Source organism: Dermacentor variabilis, chromosome 10 (assembly GCF_050947875.1).
Source record: "Dermacentor variabilis isolate Ectoservices chromosome 10, ASM5094787v1, whole genome shotgun sequence".
Taxonomy (NCBI): domain Eukaryota; kingdom Metazoa; phylum Arthropoda; class Arachnida; order Ixodida; family Ixodidae; genus Dermacentor; species Dermacentor variabilis.
Genome location: NC_134577.1, coordinates 84,531,395 through 84,552,656, shown reverse-complemented (window position 1 = coordinate 84,552,656; position 21,262 = coordinate 84,531,395). Strand labels below are relative to the sequence as shown.

At 45.2% G+C, this 21,262-nt stretch overlaps 1 protein-coding gene across 1 annotated transcript; it reads right to left on the bottom strand.

Annotated features, from left to right (window-relative positions):
• Nucleotides 1-1,094: 1,094 nt before the first annotated feature.
• LOC142560757 (putative rRNA-processing protein EBP2) lies at nt 1,095-20,802 on the bottom strand. The gene is made up of 8 exons (XM_075673078.1): nt 20,596-20,802; nt 12,080-12,166; nt 9,817-10,022; nt 8,595-8,808; nt 6,083-6,158; nt 5,062-5,161; nt 3,319-3,463; nt 1,095-1,216 (listed from the first exon to the last, which is right to left on the bottom strand). Exons 1-8 carry the CDS (start codon nt 20,629-20,631, stop codon nt 1,166-1,168), a joined length of 915 nt encoding a protein of 304 aa, XP_075529193.1. The 5' UTR covers nt 20,632-20,802; the 3' UTR covers nt 1,095-1,165.
• Between the last annotated feature and the right edge of the window lie 460 nt (nt 20,803-21,262).

Here is a 21,262-nt window from a genome sequence, read left to right as displayed (position 1 = left end):
TAATATCGGCAAGTTTGCGGCAATAACATAGCCATGTCCACTTTGAGGGGACAGAAACAGATGGGCGCGCTTAGCTGCCAGTGACATAGATACACATGACTGACATGCTGCGAAAACTGCGGCATGTCTTCACTACTATCCTAATACGGCACGTTTCCGCTAAGAGTGGGCGAATATCTTAGGTGTGTGACAAGCGTCGGCGTATGAATGGGGTACACTTCTAACATATCAGTGTAAACATGGCTACTATCGTTGCCGCTCGCGATTTGTTGCATGCCCACGAGTGCAGATAAGAAGAATCGAAAGGCGCCTTTTTTGTTGTTGTTGACCACAACCATTATAAAGCCTACACATAATAAAGGCAAGTTTGGTTGTACCTCTTTTTGTCATGGAAGTGTGGAAAGTGATGAAAGAAGTGAAATGGGGCATCTACTTAAGAATGTTTAGTGCGTGCAGACTGCTTGGTTTCTCTTGAATAGTAATTCGAGTAGCATTCGACAGATGGTAAGCATGAAGATTATTAGGTAGACTTAGCAGACAACATATTGCTGCGGCAAGTTCGAGGTGCGATCATTACATGGGAAATTTTTTAAATTTTGACAACAATATTCGGGGGTGCAATTATTACGCGAGTGCAATCATTATGCGAGTAAATACGGTACATAGTCACCTAGCTACATCTTATGAAGGGACTACCTTTTTAAAGATTGCGAGTATATGTGTTGAACAAACATGTTAGGGAATGCATTTTTTCCTAAAACAATACAAGTGGAACAGCCTCCCGGTGCAGATTGTTACCGCCCCACACACAGTGTTGTCTTCATTTTTGAAAGAGCATGTCTTGACCTAGTGCCGCTTTTTTCATGACGATTCTTGATGTCAAGGACAACTGTCCTGCCAATGTATTTTGTACCATCTATCATATGCTGTTGAATTGTTCTCTTTTACTGCATAATCTGTTTTGATTTCTTGTATTATGATTTTCTTTGCATAGTAAACCCCCCTACAATGCTCCTAGAGGGTGCTGTAGGTACATGTATAAATAAATAAATGTATAAATAAACAGCTCTTTGCAAGATGGAAGAAAAACAAGATAACTGTACATAAAGTTTATTATCTCTCGTTCTCTTATTTAGGCACATACAAATAGTCAATGATATGACAATCAGTTCCTTCTTTTTGTGTTTTTCCTTCTTGACTTCCCCAGACGCTTCTTCTGCAAAAGACAAAGTGCATTGAAGTGATTGCAGTGAAATGCAATCTCTGTCAACCTTGATAAACGAATGACCACTCACGCTTACAGCCAGACTTTCTGCTTGTGCTATCTATACAGTCGCACCTAGTGATAACACAGCTGCATCTGACAAGCTGCGATGGCTAACGAGCTTGCTTGCCGTGATAACTTGTTTAAAGCAAAGTTCAGAAACTAATTCTCATGTTTAAAAAATACAGCTTCTTTTCTTTTGTGGGAGTTTGCAAATAACAAACAGCACATTTCAAATCAAATATTGAATCGAATCAAGAAAACGAAAGCCAGATGTCAAATCAAATATCAGTGTTTATCACAGTTTAACGCTTACAAATTTTGTGCAAAAATTAAAGCACAGTGCTGCAGATGTTTGGGAGCCTACTAGCATTGCATAACAAGAACGTTGCGAGCTAGTGGTAACTAATGTACCTAAGAATCAATATGTACGTCACGGTGTGCTCTTACTAAAACGGAAGACCAAATTTGTATGCCAGGACCATTATAGCACAGTTCTTTATGATAATCTGGAAACAGTCATTGCTGTAGCTCAATTGGTGCAGCAGCATATGCATTATACTGGGATTGTAGGTTTGGCTTCCGCAATGGTCAGCGCACTGTGTCGTCGTCTCCCTTCCGTCCTTGTTTGCTCGCGCTAAATATGCTTTCAGTTTACTAACACGCCCAAAATGGCAATGGCTTCCGCCGGTCACAAATCTGTCTTATCTTCCACTTTCGTTTCCTTTTACTGAGAATAATACAAGTTTTGTAGAAAATATACCTCTTTCATGCAATTATTTTGACAATTCAAAATTTCAAGAAAACTTATTTCTCCCATGCCTTTTTTGGCTTCAGTGTTTGTCACTTTCATAGGTTAATGCATTGGCACCCTTTGAAGAGGTATTGTATTTATACTAAAATGCATTTGCTTGCTGGAAAATTGTTTACGGATGAGCACATCAAATTTGAATACGAAACCAGAAACTAGGGCAATGGCAAGCTATCATCAGTGACATTGAAGGTTTCTGTAATCCAATCCAATTTTCACGTTGCTGCAGCTGTGGAATCCGCAATAGCTTTGTGCCCAATCTGTAACTTTGTTAGGCTGCCATGGCATGCAAGGTATTTAAGATATGTAGTACCTAAATGCCTGTAGAAGCCACCACAGATGAAATGTGTTGGGCCCATGCACTGGGACACTTTTCAATGGCTGTCGATTCATCAATAGCCTTTGATAATGATAAGGAAGCCTCCAACAGCAATGATGAGCTGTGCTCGCTCCACCGCAGTTCCAACAGAATAAATTTCCTTTTTCTAAAGAAATTGCCATTACTCTCCTACTATGCGAAACTACTGAGTGAACATTCAATGGCGTTGCATTTTTAACTTCTTGAAGTACAAAAAATAGCAGTGCATGTCACAATCACAGGCATTGCATTTTGCATTTCAGGCCATGAAAACTGCGTGCGCATTACAATAGAGTAAATACAGCACACATTAGAATCTCAATAATTTAAACTTGAAGGGGCTAGAAAATGTGCTCAAATTAAAAGGAAGCTCACTGAATAGAGGAATTCCGTGTAGTGTTGCATTAAGCAGCCCATGCGCTCTGAGCTAACACATCAGTGACGAGTACCGGAAAGGGGGCTTCACAGCATTGTGGCACACTCTGTGACAAAGCCACACTTCTAGGACTAAATTTTGGCTGCTGTGAAGCCACACCTCAAGACAAAATTTGCATATAACCAACCCCAACTTTACTGTTACATTTTTCTATTTTTTTTGCGGGTCATACGCACCAAAATACGCTACCTACAACGGTAGGCGGGAGTATTGTGCCACCACATGAGTTGGCACGCTGCCGAGAGCATGGTCGGCGGCACGATATGTTTGAGTGTTGCTAACGCTTGTGCATTCTACTTAACTGAGCATTTTTACACATTGAAATATAGATAACTTTCACAGGACCACCAGTGTCAATTGAACTTAGCAAGAAGTTCGAATTAAGGAGATTCAACTGTACAACAGGCTAATCCTGCTAACAGAAAAAGAAGAGGCCAATGCAAACGTACCTTGCCAGCGCCGGGCGCTGTGTTGTGCTTCTTTCGGCTGAAGCCCTCCACATCAGCTGAGCTTTTTGCCGTGTTGAATTTGGAGCGCTTGCGCTGCCCGCCATAGCCGTACTTCTTGTCTTTATATTGTCGCTTCATCTCTGACCTGTAACGAGAACAAGACAGAAGCGTTTCAGGGCCACTTGGTTTTAAGACAAGAGAAAAGGCATGGATACACACCTCACGCAGGCACTTTTAAATGGCTGTCGAGTCATCGATAGCCTTCGAATTTCATTTCCAAACTCTGTCGACTCGAAGGAGTCGTATCAACGCTGATTGGCAAACTTGATGGCAGTTGAAATGCTTCAGTAATGTGGCACCGAGTCCTCGCGACACAATTGTTGCAAGGTGACAACTATGCGTGAAAATTGCGACAATATGCGACAACTGCCAGAAAATTAAAAGCTGAAAAGGCTGCCCAAAGTTTTTTTCTTTTTGTGAATCATTGTGAAAAAGCCTTAGAGCACTTCAAACCTGTCAGGACAGTAGTCCTTTACCAGTGAAGTCACGTTTTCTTCACATTTCAATGCAATCCTTGGCATTATTTTGCAGTATCATGCAGCCTGTCTACCGTCTTCAATATCCTTGTAATCTTACCAGCAGCCAGCAATTATAAACGAGCAACCCGTTACGGTCGCAATCACATGCGTCAGTTGGTCGTGCTGCATCAAGACTGGTGGTGTTCACCTCCGTGGATAGCCTTATCTCTGCAGTCCACACTTTCCTTATCTACCGTGACCGTCGACAGAAATTACCTTTTTGCGCACAAAGCCACACAACTATGAGAAATAGCTTTGCCTCTGCAAAAAGAAAAGTAAAGAGATCTTATCTTGCACAAATCGGCACCCGATCATGATCGGGCAGCAGCTATGACAGAGCAGCTAAAGCAATGCGAAATAACCAGGCCGTTCTTGAAATGTCAGTCTCGGAAGCACTCGAAATGTGCAGGTCGCCGCCGCCGCCGAAATCCATGCGAAACAAGCGCACCAGTGATTCAAATATACATCAGCCGATAAGAGGAGATCTCTGCATGCACCACGTGACTGCAGTAACGAATCATGGTGCCACCTTTCTCTTTTTGCAATCACTTTTACTTTTGCATGCAGAAATACACCACTGTGGCTATCTTCAGCTCCGATTTCTCCTGTTTGTGGTAACATCAAGATAGCGGCGCTGCGTTAAGGCAAAGCCACATGATTCGCAGTGTGATGGCACCTCCCGAAGCCAGATTTTCTCGCAGTTTTTGATGACAGCTCAGTAAGAAAGTGCTTTTTTCTCGATATCCACTGTCTATTTTGCTATAATACTTCACCATGGAGATAAAGAATGTCAGAGAATAGCAAAATTAAAAAAATTTATTGAAAAATCACAACTTTTGACTAAATTGACCATTCAGGTTTCTGCACCTCCACTTAATGATGGGGAAAAGCCTGTTTACAGTATTTCACAGAATGCTAATGGCAAGACTTCAAAAGTTCCTCAGCAAAGATTGTTATTTGAAGCAATGAACAGTGAAGAACAGAACTGCCAATCTAGTCATCTGCTCTTTTCTTGTCAGTACTCCGCCTGTTGGTTTACAAACGGATCGCTTGCCTATCCTGTACCATGTGCTAGTTCGTTTAGCACATCATGCTATGCTGGATCATCCACCACACTTTGCAAAATTCCAGCCATAGGAGAAGAATGCCTAGACAGATGACTCACTTTGTGGGGCCCTTGCCCCGTCCCGGCTGGTTTCCGCTAGCACCTGGCTTTTGGCCTTTCTGTCTCCCGCTGTTCTCCAGGAAATCCAGGGAGCCATGGCCTGAAATTGTAAGTAGCAGTTGAGGGCATGATGTCAGACAACCTGCTTAGAGATCCTAGAAGTCTAGGCTTATCTGTCATCACACCTACACAATGTACATCCCACCTACAGTACAGGTACTTTTATAAGAACTCCATTTCACGCTTAGCAGGCACTGCTGTGGACATTACACAATTAGTGCGGTCATCGAAGTCGCACTCCCCGCATTTCGCAGTGCTGTTGTTTTTGATTTGCGATGCTCTCAGGAGTACAGCTATTTCATATCTTACAAGAACAACTTGTGGTTATCAGGTTACGTCAAATCAAGAACAGCAACATGCCTCATAACAAAATGACTTGTGTAACAAAGGATTCCATACGCCCCGAAGACATTCCTATCTTTCTTATGTACTGTGAACACCTCTACAATGGAGACAACTATAACGAATATGTGTGCACGACAACAAAATTTCAGGCATCCCCAATGGCTAATTTGTTACCTTACAATGATCACACACAGTGGCAGCGTCACTGTCCTATACAGGTTCCACTAAGATGGGGTGCTTATCGGGAACTCCAGTCGACATGACAAGGACGGCAGAAGGGTCCGAGCTTTATTGTAGCTATAGTAGACTCCCCCCACAAACGCCGGGTAAAAAAAAAAACAAAGCCTAGCGGACGCAACGGCCAAACATTGATGAACAACACTAGCATGGCATCCTTCCAAATAAAGCAAGCCTGTGGCCACAACGATCTTCCTTGTGCCACCGAGTGCCAAGTACAGCTGGCTGAAGAAACTAACATTGGCAAACTCTGTGTTGGTAAACCAACCAACCAAGCACTATTTGCGTGGGAAAGTAGCTTCGGTGCGCTTAACCATGTCCACCATGTTGCCGCTGAGGTGGTCCCCAGAGATCAAGCTTGGCAAAAGAGCTCACTCACCTTTCTTGAACTTTTTCAGATTTTCCATCATTTCTCGCTTCTCTTTCTGTCGCTGCTGCAACACCTCCACTTGAACCTGCAAACGGCGCCATCAGCAAGTGTCTATCAAACAGCACTCATCATCATCAGCCTGGCTATGCCCACTGCAGGGCAAAGGCCTCTCCCATACTTCTCCAACTACCCCAGTCATGGGCTAAATGTGGCCATGTTGCCCATACAAACTTCTTAATGTCATCCGCCCACCTAACTTTCTGCACTCAAAGGTCAAGCGCTCAGGTAAGGTCAACTTTGGCCAGTAGCAACAAGACAAAGACCATGCAGTAACCTGCCAGAGAGCTTCCATTTCAAGTTGTGAACCATAGCTTCCCTTGCTTTTCAATGCCTGCCATATACTGCCCAAACCAGGCATCACTTAGAGGGCATGGATTTCTCTGCAGTACATTTGATCCCAGATATATCTAAATCAGGTATATCGTATTGTGTATATCAAACAGTTTGAAAATCCATGTGAAAATCCCATGCAAAAGTAGAGTGCTGTGCTGTGCGTACGTTAAAATCCTGTTCACCGGCATATTCAATGCATCAAACAGTGCGCCATGCCCCTACAAGTGCGCTTCTCCAAACGGAGACGCGATCGCTTCTTGCATCAGTGAAAACCTTTAATGCCGCCATATTTTAAACGGCACGGTTTTTGCAGATGCTGTCAAACAAGAGATTTAATCTCAAGGGCAGTACATGCCCCACAGAAAAAATTAGCAGGGTGCTCTCAGTGTTGCTCGTTGCACGTATGGATGGCTCGTGCAAACTGAGGCAGTTTGTTACCAACAAGAACAGTTCACCACTTTGAGTCAAGAAGACAAAAGGCCTCCCGGTCGGGCACACGTTCTACAAAGAAGCGTGTATGACACTCAATCTTTTCAGTGAGTGGCACCAGACATGGGATCCCGAACTGGAGATGCTGCGCTGCTGGGTTTTTCTAGCAGACAAGGGCTTTCTGCAAACGGCATTTTAGGAGTCCAAAACGTATCCAACCCCAACTTCCACCTGGACGGATCTTTAGATTACAGTTTGAATTTAACAAAACCACTGCACGGCTAGTCTGCACTTAGCTGAAAGACCAGTGCAGCAGCGGTGCGTAAGGCTTCTCACAGGTCCGTGTTGATTAAAATTTGTTGATTAAAGCTCTGTGGCACCATCAATGGCCCCATAGACTTAACGTGTAAAGACAACTGATATTTCGGACAGCCGCCAACTCAGCTTAGACCCAGAGGAGCAGCTCTGGGCCGTCCGGGTGGCCAAAGAAGCCGCCAGAAGGCAAGGACTGGCCACCGTCTGAGGAAGAGGGGGATTGGGGGTTAGTCTCCCGACCCCCGCCACCCCTGGACCCCATCAAGGACATAATAAAGTTTTATCTCTCTATCCATTCGATTATCCAGACTCTGTCCATGTTTGCAGCGTATGCCAATGCTGCCGCCATTACTTCCTCTGGCAACCTCGACGAGACATCAAGTATGGCCTCAGAGACACAAGACACCAGATATGGCCTTGTCTTCGTCGCAGCACTGCGGCTCAGAGATTTAACTCCAGATACCGATCTTGGAGGCTTTGCCTCAATTGTCAGGTCGCGTCAACATCGCAATCATCACATACATTCTGGTACCAATGCGCATAGCCCGCTCTTGTTTGTTGAATTTGCCTTCCAGACAGCGTTTCGCCATTGTGTGCTTGTTTGTTTAGTAGCATTCTAAGCAGTGCTCTGCTGGCTCCAAGAAGTATTTCTCGTGAAGTTATCAACAGTCCATGTCAAATGGCACGAACGGTGCCCTTGCAGTCCAACTCCAAATTAGTCTTGAGCTGCAGTCCGAATGAGCCCGGCTCAGCAACTGAAGAGCCTGAACTGCCGCCTACCACAACGAGCTCAACGCAGACATCATTGATGACCTGCTAGGCGGCGGTTTGGTGATTCTTGTCACCGTTACATTTGAAGTCTCTGCAGACGTCGACAGTGCGGTATTGTCGTATGCCGAACTGAACGATGATGAAACAAATGAGCAAGTTCTCCCACCGTGAAACTGCAACTCTAGCTCGCAAGATGATGATGTGCCGTGCGCTCCAGAACCTTCACATGCGGATCTGACTCTAGCCGTTCCAGTCCTTGCACCAGCATACAGAGAAACACAAAACTGGCAGAAATGCAGGTGGACTTGGTTGCACATAAGCAGAAGTGCATGTAGCAATGAATCGACCATTTATCGTCGAATTATCGGTCATTGACTGTAGCAAAGTGTGACCCTATTTGAGACAACTCTGTTTGAAAGAAGGGGAGCTGTCTTATTATGCCATTTTGTTGCCTCCAACACCATAAAACTTGGCTGAAATTTTCACAGTGCCATCCTCTACCTGAAGAACATGCTTGCGAAGCTCAAAGAATGGTTCAGAGTCCCTTTGACACAATAAAAACACAATTGCCTTGCTAAGCATGCAAGGAGGACGGCACAGAAACCGCGCTCACCTTCTTGCCAAACTTCTTGAGCTCGCGCATCTTGCAGGCCTTCTCGGAGCGTTCCAGTGCCACCTTCTTTGAGAGCAGCTTCTCGCGCACCTTCGTCATGTGCGTGTCTGCCTTGGCCATCTGAGCAAAGTAGTCCTCAGGCCGCTTTGTCACGACGCCCAACTCATGGAGGCGTGGAATGCCCTCCAGCACCGCTGCCTGGGCCTGCCGGTAGCTGCGGAAAAGAAGAAGCCACTTTGAGTCCAATCCAGAGTCACAAAGCCTTCCCACAGGACTTAAACAGAACCATAAACACTCCAGAGCAGGTTGTAGCAGACGACCCAGCAAAGGCAGACAGTACAATAAATAGCCAGACAGAGCCAAAGACAAAGATCGCTGCCCACAGCAACCGCGTGGCTTGTGCTTCAAAATACAAAGGAGTTAATTCCGTTAAATTACAAGAAAAAGTACATGCAATGATGAGAGAACTGCTAGGAACAAAAATTACTTTTGCAAGCAAAATCACCAACCGATGTGAGCTAAATCGCACCATACATACTTTAAGAGACGCGTTATTAAATGTACAGTTGGATTATCAACCTAAAAATGAAGATACATGCAATTAGCAGAAACATTACACGGTGTCAAACCAGCATTCAGGTGGTTTAATCTGAAGTACATTTACTATGTTATGTCACAGAGACAAACAGCAAGATTACATTTAATGACATTGATGCGTCTAGCTACCACCGTGACAGGGTCATGGAATAATCAAATGATTCACATGGCTGAATCTGTTGTATGTACGAAAACGGTCCGACAGTCAATAAAAAGTGGCCAAAATAACCCATGAAAATGGTCGAGCGTTCATTTGCAATGTCAAAGCATGCCCATACATGGAGTGCTTGTATGCTTGGCCAACTTCTCATGCAATGCTGTCAAAAAATTTGACTGGGCACCAGCACAGAGTGAGACCTAGAGAAGAAAAACTGATCAACACACCTGCTGCAGGCAAACCCGAAAATGCAACATTCTATTCATTTTCGACTTGTTCTCATTTAAATTTACGCTGATATGGTGCATTTGTGATGTTAAACTTCGTTTCTGGAGCACTGTACCAAGCAACATGGTTTCTACATTACTGAAAGCCATCTCATGCGATAAAATTGTCAACATGGAACAAATGCCAGACTCTCAAGGAAAAAGAAAAACAAAAACAAAGGAAAGAGGACAGGACCCTCACAATGCCATTTCGCGTTTGAAGTCATGGTGTACGGCATCCTCGGTGGCACTCCTGACCAGGCCACCCTTGCGGTTCTTCTGCAACTCCATGTCGCCAAACTGTTCCGACAGCTCAGGCGTCAGGGGCGCCAAGCCATTCACCATGGTAAGAGTCTCGACCCAGTCCAAGTCGAGCTCCATTTCGGCAAGCTTCTGCTTCAGTGCTGCCTGAAATTGCAAAGTCGGGGGCCAAAAAACACTTTGAATGTTTGCCGTGGACCAACAAGAACTGCAAGAAGGCATTTGACCTCACCAGGTTCAGGCCAGTGTTGGTAGTTTCATTTTTTTGGACATATTGATGATGACGCGGCGAGTTAACAGTTGGAACTTGAAAAGGGAAAACAACCCCCTATTTTCTAAGACAGTATCAATCTCAAGATTGTGCTTTGCATAGAAAAGCAATTTTGATGAACCTAGATGGCTCAGTAACAAACTCTTGAGTATGTCTTTAGCAGCAGTACCAAATGGAGGTACGTACTACATCCTCCTTGGGATAAAATGTAGGCGAGGTAATGAACTTTTCCAATGTCACTGGAGCAGTTTCACCAGGGAAGTTTACTGGTCATTTACGTTACTATAAATGTCATAAAGGCTCCAAGAAGGCCAAGTTGTTTTAACCCTTTCAGGCGCTACACATATAATTGTGCACGCCAGGTAGTGCATCAAAATCAGAAGTACAGGTTAAAATTGTAGTACATTTAAATTATGTCGCCAACAAATTCAAGCACTTCTGATTGGTCTTGTGCTGCAAGTTTGAATAATAGTGTAAAATGATTCAGTAAAGTGAATTGGAAGGTAAATGCCTGGATGTTTAAACCTTGTCTTGTCAGTTTGTTTTCATGCAGCAGTTCACTTCTTTCATTGTTTTCATATTTTACAACAGGCATATATTTCAAGTGTCTAGACAGATGCTTTCCGGTATGCTAGACATAAAATAGTTGAGATTCTCATATCTGGCATTCCTATATAACAAAGCTCTTATGTGAAGTCCACATTCTGTAAATTTGGGAGAACTCACTGACCAATTGAAAACTCCCAATTTGTTCTGGAGCAGCGCGGTTTTCATGATTACGAAGGTACTACAAGAAATGTGATGAAACTAAATGTTCGATGGGCATATTTTATTGGTGCCTTAAGGGATTAAAATCACCAGAGAGAAACCTGGCAACTATGCTCACAAACAAAATTCTGTGCGAATGTAGGCAAAACAATGAGGGCATGGTTTCTGTGAAAGAAAACTCTGCAGTTCAGGAAAAATTCACCCTGGTTATAACCCGGGACCAACGTCCTTCCAGAACAGTCGCTTTACCATCTGAGGCAAGCAGGAGGCTAGTAGATCGCAGAGCAAGGCAATAATTAATGACAAACTCAAACCACAGGGACACTGAACATGGAAAATCAGTTTTGTGAAAGCCCGCGAAGTGAAGGAAGGTTTAGGAAAGGGAAAATCATCATCCACCTGTCTGCTTCCTGCTCCAGTTGGGCAGACGACAATTTTCTTTACCTTTCATGAATGCTCCTCCACCTTGCATGTGTCGGCAAGACTGATTTGACAATGCATTCTGTTCCGATTTCTCGGAGCTGACACTGGATCGGCGTAGTTCACTACTCTCAACAGTTCCGCATTTGCCAAAACGCAGAGGAGTAAAGCGTAAAAAAAAGGCCGATTCAAATTTAACACCAAGCCTTGTATATTATGCCCGGTCACCACCTTTCAATCAACTTCCAACCCCAACAAGATCTTCGGTTTTAAGCATAAAACAGTGTCTACAAATATTAAAACTGGCACCATTACTCCTTCCAAAAATGGCTGGGGAAGTGGTCCCCTCTACACCACCCCCTCCTCCAATTAGGAACCACAGTGAAGGCACTGTAAAAACACAGGTGGCCATGGCCGAAATCGCTGAACAGGTTACATAAATATTGCACACACAGTGTAGAATATGCCACTGGTTTGACCAGTGTAAAACATTTTGACAGGTTGTAGACGGTCGTGTCGCACTACACCACTGAGTCAAAATTTCTGGTGTTCCAAGGAAAGAGTACAAAACAATGTTGCTTACAGAAGAGACATATGTGATGCCTACAATAACATTGCAAACAGAAACACTACCCTTTGCACAGCATTTCACATGAGTGAACTCAAGACTGTACTGCAAATACAAACCCGCCACTGAGATGAGGTTCAAGGGTCGCAAAGGGTAATGGAAAAAGGATTCCCTTACCGTGTTGTTGATGAACTCTTTCTTGACATGAGGAGCGATGGCATAAAGTCCAGGCTTCAATTCACCCTTTGCTAGTTTCTCTTGCAACTGCAATGTAAACATAATGAAACAATCACAATTCTCAAAATATTTTGCCAATGCAAAACACATGTATCACAACATGATCGCATATTTTGGTAGTGAGAACATACATTCTGAAGTGCACTACAGCATAAAAGCAACATTTGGACAGACTAATCTATTTACCGCCTGATGAAGTTTGATCTCTGGAATGCATTGCCTGAAAACTGTTGAGCCGCACTAGCGCCTTCAGATATTTTTTTCTTTCCATATAATTTGATAAAGTGCTTTGTGTTTCCACGTAGCTACATAAAATTAGCTACAAATAGGGAGGGGGGGTGGGGGGCTCATGTGGATAGTGGAGGTTTTGCCTACAGCAATGAAACGTATTCAGTCACGACTGAAAGTTTGGAGTTCATGGCATCAACAAAAAAAAAATTTTTTTCTATCACAGCTTCTAAACGTAGGATCATTCCAATACATGGCATCGGTTGGATCTGAACTACTTGATTTCCGCCAACGTGACCCGGCTGCAAAGAAAAAAAGTGCAGACTTGCTCATATTGCAATGAGGCGACAATAGCTGGCGTAATATTATGCACATTTTGCACTGTTTCGCCTGATGTTGGTCGTTAAAGATGTGCAACTTTGATCTATGATATAATTTCCGTCAAGAAAAAAGAACAAGACAAAAAGACACAAGCAAAGGTATGCTGAATAATCAAAGTTATATATCGCACACCGTTGTCATGTGGTAAGTCATACCAAACAAAATTATGTATTAATGAACGGCCATGTGAACGTGCCAACAAGGTACGCTAAGTGGTTTCCAGGGGTTTCTTGTCGTTGCTCTGTAAGACACATGCATGTCGTCTCCTGTTTGAAAGAACCATGTTTCTAGGCAAGGGTAAGTCAGAGGTGACCCAGTTGATCACTGAAGCAAAAAAGCATTGCCACTTTTGGAGCTTCGTGCATTAGCAAACCTTCAGTGGCCTTGTAAATTAAAGAGCCGGAGTCTTTGCACAGGGGCTAACTTCTATGCCAGGAGATTGTTCAATCTAAATCCCTCCATTGCAGTCATGTTTTTCTCTTTTCTGTGTAGCTCCGTGCATTGAAAAGCATGGTATAAGTGTGGCAATCCTGAAAAATAAAGATCGCTGTTTGTAAGTAGCACTGTTTGTGATGTTTCATGTCTTAACATGCTGCTGTTCCTCCGTGTGCTATACCCTTAGAACGTCATGAACTATGAGCACTGGTTGACTCCAGGTGGAGTATCTTTCTCTCCTGTAGTATCAGCAGAGTGGCCTGACAGGTAAAACTACTACCCTGTGGGATTGTGGTTCAAATCCACTTGGGCACTTCACTTTTTTTTCTTTCCATTTCATTACGAACTCGCAAAGCACTTTGGGATTTCTGCGAAGGCCACCAGTGGACATATTAAAAGGACTAAGGGTTAGATACGACAACAGCTACCGCTGTGAAGAGTTTCACGGCACCATCGGCCTTCAAACCAATGAGCTTCCTACTGTTCATTCCCTGTAACTATTCTGCCTAGAGCGATGGAATGCTGTGCTGATGAGCGAAGAAGGGTTTGAGGGACAGTGCTAGGGCTCAAGGCAAGTCACACTTACTTGCACACCGTACCTTGAATGTAGTGTTTCCGGCAAGGTTATGCTTCTTCTTTACATTACAAGCCTATAGCACTCTAGACAGCTAACCTAATGTTGTTGTAGAGGAGGGCTTGGTTCAATTTTGCTGCTCACTTGGGATTCTTTAACTCGATGATGATGATATGTGGTGTTTAATGGCGCAAGGGCCAGGTTTGGCCAAAGAGCGCCATGACAAGTGGTGATGTTGACGATGTATTATGGGGATGTGACTTGGCTGTAAACTGGCCTAAAAATTGTCGCTGTAAAGTGCGTAAAATGATGATGTGTTGTGTTTTGTGGCGCAAGGGCCAGGTTTGGCCAAAGAGCGCCATGACACGTGGTAATGTTGACGATGTACTATGGAAGCTGTGACTTGGCTGTAAAGTGGCCTAAAAATATTCGCTGTAAAGTGCGTAAAATCTACGTGCTATAAAATTATGGCGATGACTAATGACGAATACTATGAACATTAAAATCGATCGTAGAAGAATGATGCAAAATATAAAATATATAATATGGTAAGATTACTTGGAGCACTGCTGCCTCGCCAGAGCCCTTGAAGCACAAGGGCCTAGAGGCGCGTGCTATACGAAAGACCTATCAGAGCGGCATCCTCTGAAGAGAGGACCCGCTACGAACATGTGGGGCTAAAAACATGCAGGACAACATCTCTCAGAAAACTTAGGACTGCGTTGGCGTCAAATAAAGGTTCTGGGCCGAGTAGCATTACGGGATGTAGGGGGATGTGCTGCCGATATGCTAGGGAAAAATGTTTCCTTCTTTCAGATTCGGCTGCCCGACACTCCAGGAGAACGTGGAGGACGGTCAGCCTCTCCCCGCATCTACAACAGGTTGGAGGATCATTTCCAGTGAGTAGAAAGTTATGTGTGCCAAACGTGTGTCCTATTCTGAGGCGACAGAATAGGACATCTGTTCGCCGTGATTTTGTTACGGAGGGCCAAGAACCTAACTGTGGCTTTATTACGTGTAGTTTATTATTTACTTCTGCGTCCCACCTACGTTGCCAGTGGTTTCGCAGTTTTCTTCTTAAGAAAGGCTTCAGGTCTGTGACAGGGACCGAAGCAGTAGGACAAACTGCATGCAATGAAATGGATGTGGCCATCTGGTCCGCTAGTACGTTTCCCTCAAGGCCCCTATGTCCAGGCACCCAGCATATAATCACATGTTGGTTAGATATATATGCTTTACACAGTACGGAGTAGAGTTCATTAATTACCGGGTTTTTGTGGCTACAGAAAGACATCAAGGCTTTCACAACACTAAGGGAGTCCCCATATATATAACTGATTTCTGGAGTTTTGATTTATTTATACGCTTTGCGACCGACAGCAGTGCGTAAGCCTCAGCCGTAAAGATACTAGTTTCCGGATGCAGTACATCGGTTTCCGAGAAGGATGGACCGACGGCTGCATAGGACACCCCGTCGTGTGACTTCGATGCGTCTGTGTAGAACTCCGTGCAGGAGTATTTATGCTGGAGTTCCCGGAAATGCATTTGGATTTCAATCTCTGGAGCGTGTTTTGTAACTTGCATGAAAGATATATCGCATTGTATCAGCTGCCACTCCCAAGGAGGTAGCAGCTTGGCTGGATACATTGGGCGGAGCTCGAGGATTGGGACACGCATTTCGTCACTAAGCTCCCTCACACGCAGCGAGAAAGGCTGTCTTACGGAAGGACGATTACGAAACAGTGTAGCATATGTCATATCATTAACGGTGTTAAAACAGGGATGTTCAGGATTAGAATGGACTTTCAAAAAATATGTTTGGCTGATGTATGTTCTCTGGATATGAAGTGACCACTCATTCGATTCTGCATATAAACTTTGTACGGGACTCGTTCTGAAAGCTCCTGTGGCTAAACGGATACCCAGATGGTGAACAGGGTCTAGCATCTTTAGCGCGCTCGGGGCGGCAGAGTTATATACCACGGCACCATAATCTAATCGTGACCGGATGAGGCGCTTATAGAGATTCATTAGGCACTTCCTGTCACTACCCCACGTCGTCTGGGATAGAAGTTTCATTATGTTCATTGTTTTTAGACACTTTTCTTTAAGATGTTTAATGTGTGGGACGAAAGTGAGTCTATTGTCGAGTATAACACCTAGAAATTTGTGCTCTTTGTTTACAGGTATCTGTTGTCCACACATTTCCAAGCAAGGATCCGGAACCAGGCCTCTCTTCCTTGTAAACAGCACGCAAGAACTCTTTTGAGGATTGATTTTAAAATCATTTTTCTCTGCCCACCCTGACACCTTGTTCAAACCATGCTGTACCTGTCTCTCGCATACTGCGAGGTTACAGGATTTGAAGCCTATTTGAATGTCGTCCACATAGACAGAATATAACATGGCCGGTGGTAAGGAAGCACGAAGTGTTGTCATCTTAACAATAAAGAGTGTGCAACTGAGCACGCCACCCTGGGGTACACCGGTTTCTTGTATAAAAGGACGTGACAGCACATTGCCTACTTTCACGCGGAAGGTACGATTGGACAAGTAGCTTTTTATTACGTTTAGCATATTACCATGAATGCCCATTTCTGACAAATCTCTCAAGATTCCGTAGCGCCAGCTCGTATCGTACGCCTTCTCCATATCGAGGAATATCGATAAGAAAAACTGTTTGTGTACAAACGCGTCACGAATATGTCCTTCAATACGTACAAGATGGTCGGTTGTGCAGCGCCCTTGTCGGAAGCCACACTGATAGGGATCAAGCATTTTGTTTTGTTCAAGAAAATGAATGAGTCGCCGATTTATCATTTTTTCAAAAACCTTACACAGGCAGCTTGTAAGAGCTATCGGACGATAGCTTGCCGCCATGGATGGGTCTTTCCCCTGCTTCAAAACAGGGACCACAATTGCTTCTTTCCATGCAGTTGGAAAGTATCCTGCAGCCCAAATAGTGTTAAAAATTGTGAGTAGTGTAACTTGGGTGTCATTGTGTAGGTTTTTGATCATTTCATACATGATTTTGTCAGAACCCGGTGCGGAGCTCTTGCATGATCTCAAGGCAGCTCTGAACTCGGCAATACTAAATGGACAGTTGTATGGTTCATTCTTTCGACATTTTCCTATTAGTGGCTTACATTCTTCTATTTGTTTGTATTTGAGGAAGGATTCTGAATAATTTGTTGAACTTGACACGCTCTGAAAGTGCTCCCCAAGTGAGTCTGCCTGGTCTTGCAGCATATCACCCTGTGTGTTTACCAGAGGGAGTGAATACGTTTGTCGCCCTCTAATTCTATTTACGCGGTTCCAGACTTTCGCCTCATCTGTAAACGAGTTGATGCCCGATAAAAACTTCTGCCAACTTTCTCTTCTGGCCTGCCTGCGGGTTCTCCTGCCTTGAGATTTTACTTTCTTAAAGTTGATAAGGTTCTCTGCAGTGGGGAAGGCACATAGCAACCCCCACGCTTTGTTCTGTTTCTTACGAGCAATCCTACATTCGTTGTTCCACCACGGGACACTCCGTCTGCATGCCAAACCACTTCCTTCAGATATGCATTTAGATGCGGCATCTATTATGAACGCTGTAACATACTCCACTGCAGCATCAATTCCTAACGAGGACATGTCATCCCATGATATACTAGTTAAGTTTCGGAATTTCTCCCAGTCTGCTGTCTCAATCTTCCACCTAGGAGCCTGTGGTGGATATTAGTCTTCTTTAAGTGTTCTTAATAGTATGGGGAAATGGTCGCTTCCGTAAGGATTATTCGTAACTTCCCATTCGAGTTCAGGCAGTATGGACGGGGAAACTATGCTCAGATCAATTGAAGAAAAGGTGTTGTTTGCAAGACAGTAATATGTGGGATTCTTCTTATTCAGAAGGCACGCACCAGTAGAAAAAAGGAACTGCTCAATAAGACGACCTCGCGCATCTACACGAGAGTCGCCCCATAGAGAGCTGTGCGCATTGAAATCGCCAAGAACAACATAAGGTTCTGGCAATTGATCTATAAAGGATTGGAACTCATGCTTCGTTAATTTGTAATGTGGGGGTATGTAAAGAGAGCTAATGGTAATGAGTTTGTTTAAGAGTACAGCTCGAACTGCCACTGCTTCGAGAGGCGTTTGTAGCTGTAAAAGTTGACAGGAAATACTTTTATGAATAAAAATGGCAACACCGCCTGATGATACGACAGCATCATCGCGGTCTTTGCGGAACTTAACATAAGGTCGGAGAAAGTTAGTGTGTTGTGGTTTTAAGTGTGTTTCCTGTAGACACAGCACTTTTGGATTGTGTTTTTGGATAAGCTCTTGCACATCATCAAGGTTCCTAAGAAGACCTCTAACGTTCCATTGAATAATTTGTGTATCCATATTGAAAGTAAGTAAGTGCTGTGTGTATGGAAACAGGTGATGCCTTAGGTTACAGAGCTCTTTCGAGGCCCTGTAACAGGGGTTCTGCCCTTTCTGGAGCGTTCGAGTGAGCCTCGCCGCTCCTTAGGCGCTTGGTGCGCCTTGGGGATAGGTGTAGTGTCCATTGCCTCTTGTGAGGCGCCGGACACGTGCTCTTGCGAGTGGGAAATTACCAGCGAGGGTCCCGCCTTGGAGGGCAAGACCCCTGCGCCCACCAGCCCAGAGGTCGATGGGGCTCCCTGGGGGATTTGGCTGCGCCGGCCGTTGCCAGCGCTGGAAGGGGCCGGGGAGGTTGGGGCAGCCTCGGCTGCGCCCACCTTCGGGGTCGGTGGCCCCGTCTGCTGTGTTGACGGAGCAGCGCTAGCTGCAACCGCCGTGGGGGCAGATGGCGTTGCTGCCGACTCACGGCTTGTGGGTCGGACAGCCGCTGGAGGCCGTTGTGACGCTGCCCCCTGACGCGCCACTTCGGCAAAGCTAGCCTTAGGTAGGTATGCAACCTGCCTGCGTGCCTCTTTGAAAGATATGTTTTCTTTAACCTTGATTGTAACTATTTCTTTTTCTTTTTTCCAAGACGGGCACGACCGCGAGTATGTGGCGTGCTCGCCATCACAGTTCACGCAGTGTGGAGCGTTTTCGCGTGTTTCAGAGGTGTGTTCTTGGGCACTACATTTAGCACAAGTTTGGCGGCCTCGGCAGCTCTGCGAGCTGTGACCGAAGCATTGGCATTTGAAACAACGCAGTGGGTTTGGCACGTACGGCCTAACGCGGAGGTTGATGTACCCGGCCTCGATTGACTCGGGCAAGATACTTGATCCAAAAGTAATTATTAGGTGCTTCGTCTGAATCTCTTTACCATCCCGCCTCATCTTAATTCTTCTGACGTTGATCACATTTTGTTCGCTGAAGCCCTCCAGGAGTTCCGCTTCAGTCAGCTCAAGCAAATCATCATCTGACACAACACCACGGGTGGTGTTCATTGTACGGTGAGGGCTTACTGTTATGGGAGTCTCCCCAAATGACACTAGTTGCGGTAGTTTCTCATATTGTTTTACATCGCGGAGCTCCGAGAGGAGGTCGCCGCTTACCATCCTCGACACCTTGTATCCTGGACCAAAAACATCATTGAGGGACTTTGAAACAAGGAATGGAGAAATGTTTCGCACTGCTTTGTTTGGCTTTTCGGAATGAATAACGTGGAAGCGGGGAAAATTCTGGGTTTGGCGTCCAAAAAACTTGAAGACATCTTCGGTGCGCCCTCGTTTCTGAGGGCGATCAGCAAGGGAAGGGAAAGAAGTTTCCATGGAAAAATGTATACATTCGGCAACAGCGCCGACCGCCCACCACGGAGCCCAACAAGGGGACGCGGCAGAGCTTGCATGCAAGTCTGCACGACGCCAGTCGTACGCCGTCACTATAACCGAATATGGTGTACCCAAGGTTGGATAGCCACACAGGGTTAACCCTTGCCGCCAGGAGAAAAGAAGTAATAAGAAGAGAGGAGGAGACAGGAAAGGTCAAAAAGTGGGAGATAAAGACGAAGATTCGAAGAGGGAGAGACAGGAAAAGGCGACTGCCGATGTCCTCCAGGTGGGTCAGTCTGGAGGTGCCGTCTATGTGAAGCCGAGGCCGAAGAAGTGTGTTGCCTCCGCCGGGGGGCCTTAAAGGTCCGAACACCCAGCATCGGCTCAACCCCCAGGATCCCCTTTTCCCCAGACACGGCTAAGCCGCGCACGGCTACACGCGGGAGGGTCCAACCCTCGTGTGCTCGGGTACGTGGTGTCGCAACACACCAAACGCCTGTTGACGCAGACGCCCCTGCGGGGTCTTTAACTCGAGTACACAGGTGCTTACACAAACAGCAGCTTTGCAAATTCGGCCAGAAATGAGGCCTGCGACCTTCTGCGCAGCTCTACACACCCGGTGAGAAACCGTCGCAGCCTTTGCTACGATCGCCTCTTCCCTGTTTCGATACACGTCAATTGCGCTGCAAAATACACACTAGGCATTAAGTGCGCCGTTCGGCTTCAACTCATTTTTAATACGAACGTCTGAACACGGCGCATTTTCGATCGCCATCGAGGCTGCTCAGGATCGAATTTCTCAACCCCGGCTGGCTCCCTTCCTCAAAGAAGCCAGTCGCGATCGAGAAATTCGATATTGGTCGGGCTATATCACGATTGCAAATGCATCTGGTGACACTCGTATGCAATAGACGTGCAACAAGGCTTCATACTTGTGGCACAAAACGTAAAGCGCGCACTGCTCAAAACAACTATTTTCATGCTACGCAGTAATCAATCGCACGTTCGAAAAAATTGTTCGTTGAACGCATTTGGGCAGCGGGTTCTGCTTGCGCACGTGTTGTGAGCGGCGCGGGTCAGCAACGCAAAAAAAGAAGAATGATGAGCGTGCTTACCTCTTCATCTGAGTCAAGCGACTCCGAATCAGACATTTTGTCTTTTGGTGATTAGGAACGGTACAAGAAGATCGCCTGCAGCACGATATGGTAGTCGCACAATAAAAACGTTCGCTGTACACACCACACACACGTCAAGTGCACGCGGCTGTTGCAACCACCTTAAACATATCAACTGTAAACCTTTCTTTTTGTCAAACTGACAGCGCAACAGTGCCGCGTAAGCTAGCGCCACGACACGCCAAATAAGTTCCAGGGGCAGCCATGGTGGCGCTGCCTGCCAAGTTTTGTTCCACGGAGAAATAAAAACAAATTAATTAGCACCATTATATTAACTAAAAAATTTATGCAGATGCTGCATAAGTTAAGAAGCAGTAGCGTTATGCAAATTAATGGCATCTTATATCGGGTGTGACCTCAACTATACGCCTCGTGCCACCTAGCGGACGCTTCCAACAGTACACGCGGGAGCAGTAGCAGACGACAACCCTTTGCAGCAAGGATGGCTGAAGTTCGCGGCTGCGATTTCTCCTTTGTTCAGGTGCCATGCTGCTTCTTCTGCGGTGACAGCTGTAGGGAAGATGCTGACCTCTGTGCTAGCGGGTATGAACACGATGTTACCAGTGTTTGGGACAACATGGTCCACATACGTGCAAGGTGTGTCCCG

Coding starts and splice junctions, on each gene's coding strand:
- LOC142560757 (XM_075673078.1), bottom strand. CDS start 20,631: ATGTCTGATTCGGAGTCGCTTGACTCAGATGAAGAG. Junction 10,023..12,079: donor AAGAGTTCATCAACAACACG/GTAAGGGAATCC, acceptor TTGCAATTTCAG/GCAGCACTGAAGCAGAAGCT. Junction 5,162..6,082: donor TCTGAAAAAGTTCAAGAAAG/GTGAGTGAGCTC, acceptor TTACAATTTCAG/GCCATGGCTCCCTGGATTTC.